Source organism: Crocuta crocuta, unplaced genomic scaffold (assembly GCF_008692635.1).
Source record: "Crocuta crocuta isolate KB4526 unplaced genomic scaffold, BGI_CrCroc_1.0 scaffold657, whole genome shotgun sequence".
Taxonomy (NCBI): Eukaryota; Metazoa; Chordata; class Mammalia; order Carnivora; family Hyaenidae; genus Crocuta; species Crocuta crocuta.
The window spans coordinates 1,717,464-1,717,812 of NW_027529583.1; the positions used below are offsets into that span (position 1 = coordinate 1,717,464).

Here is a 349-nt window from a genome sequence, read left to right on the forward strand (position 1 = left end):
GGGTGTTTGTCAGACTTCTTCCCCCGGTGGCCGCTTCTCCTCTTCCTCTCGGCTTCCCCATTTCTCTTGTAGGAATGCGCCGGGCTCGGGCTCCTCCGCCTCCTGGGCCGCCCGTAGTAGTCGTCGTGGTGGCCGGGCCTCTCGCGCCGGTCCGGGCCCTTGCCAAAGCAGGCGGCGGTGCGCTCCGGAGACAGGTAGATGTCTCTGTTCGCTTCCCAAAACTCGTTGTTGGGGTTTCGGAACACGTGGAGGAAGTTGCAGTGCTTGCCTCGCGGACACTGCTGTATTTCAAACAGACCTGCCAGGGCACAGTGAGGAAACACCATTTACTGCTGGCGCTCGACCCTTT

General features: G+C 61.6%; 1 protein-coding gene across 1 annotated transcript in view; it reads right to left on the reverse strand.

Annotated features, from left to right (window-relative positions):
* Positions 1–5: 5 nt before the first annotated feature.
* ZRSR2 (zinc finger CCCH-type, RNA binding motif and serine/arginine rich 2) overlaps positions 6–349 on the reverse strand; it is a gene marked incomplete at its 3' end in the record, with an annotated part of 25,408 nt that continues 25,064 nt past the window's right edge. The window contains exon 10 of the mRNA XM_077761698.1: positions 6–298. Coding sequence (XP_077617824.1) covers positions 6–298 — 293 coding nt within the window. The remainder of the gene's footprint in view (positions 299–349) is intronic.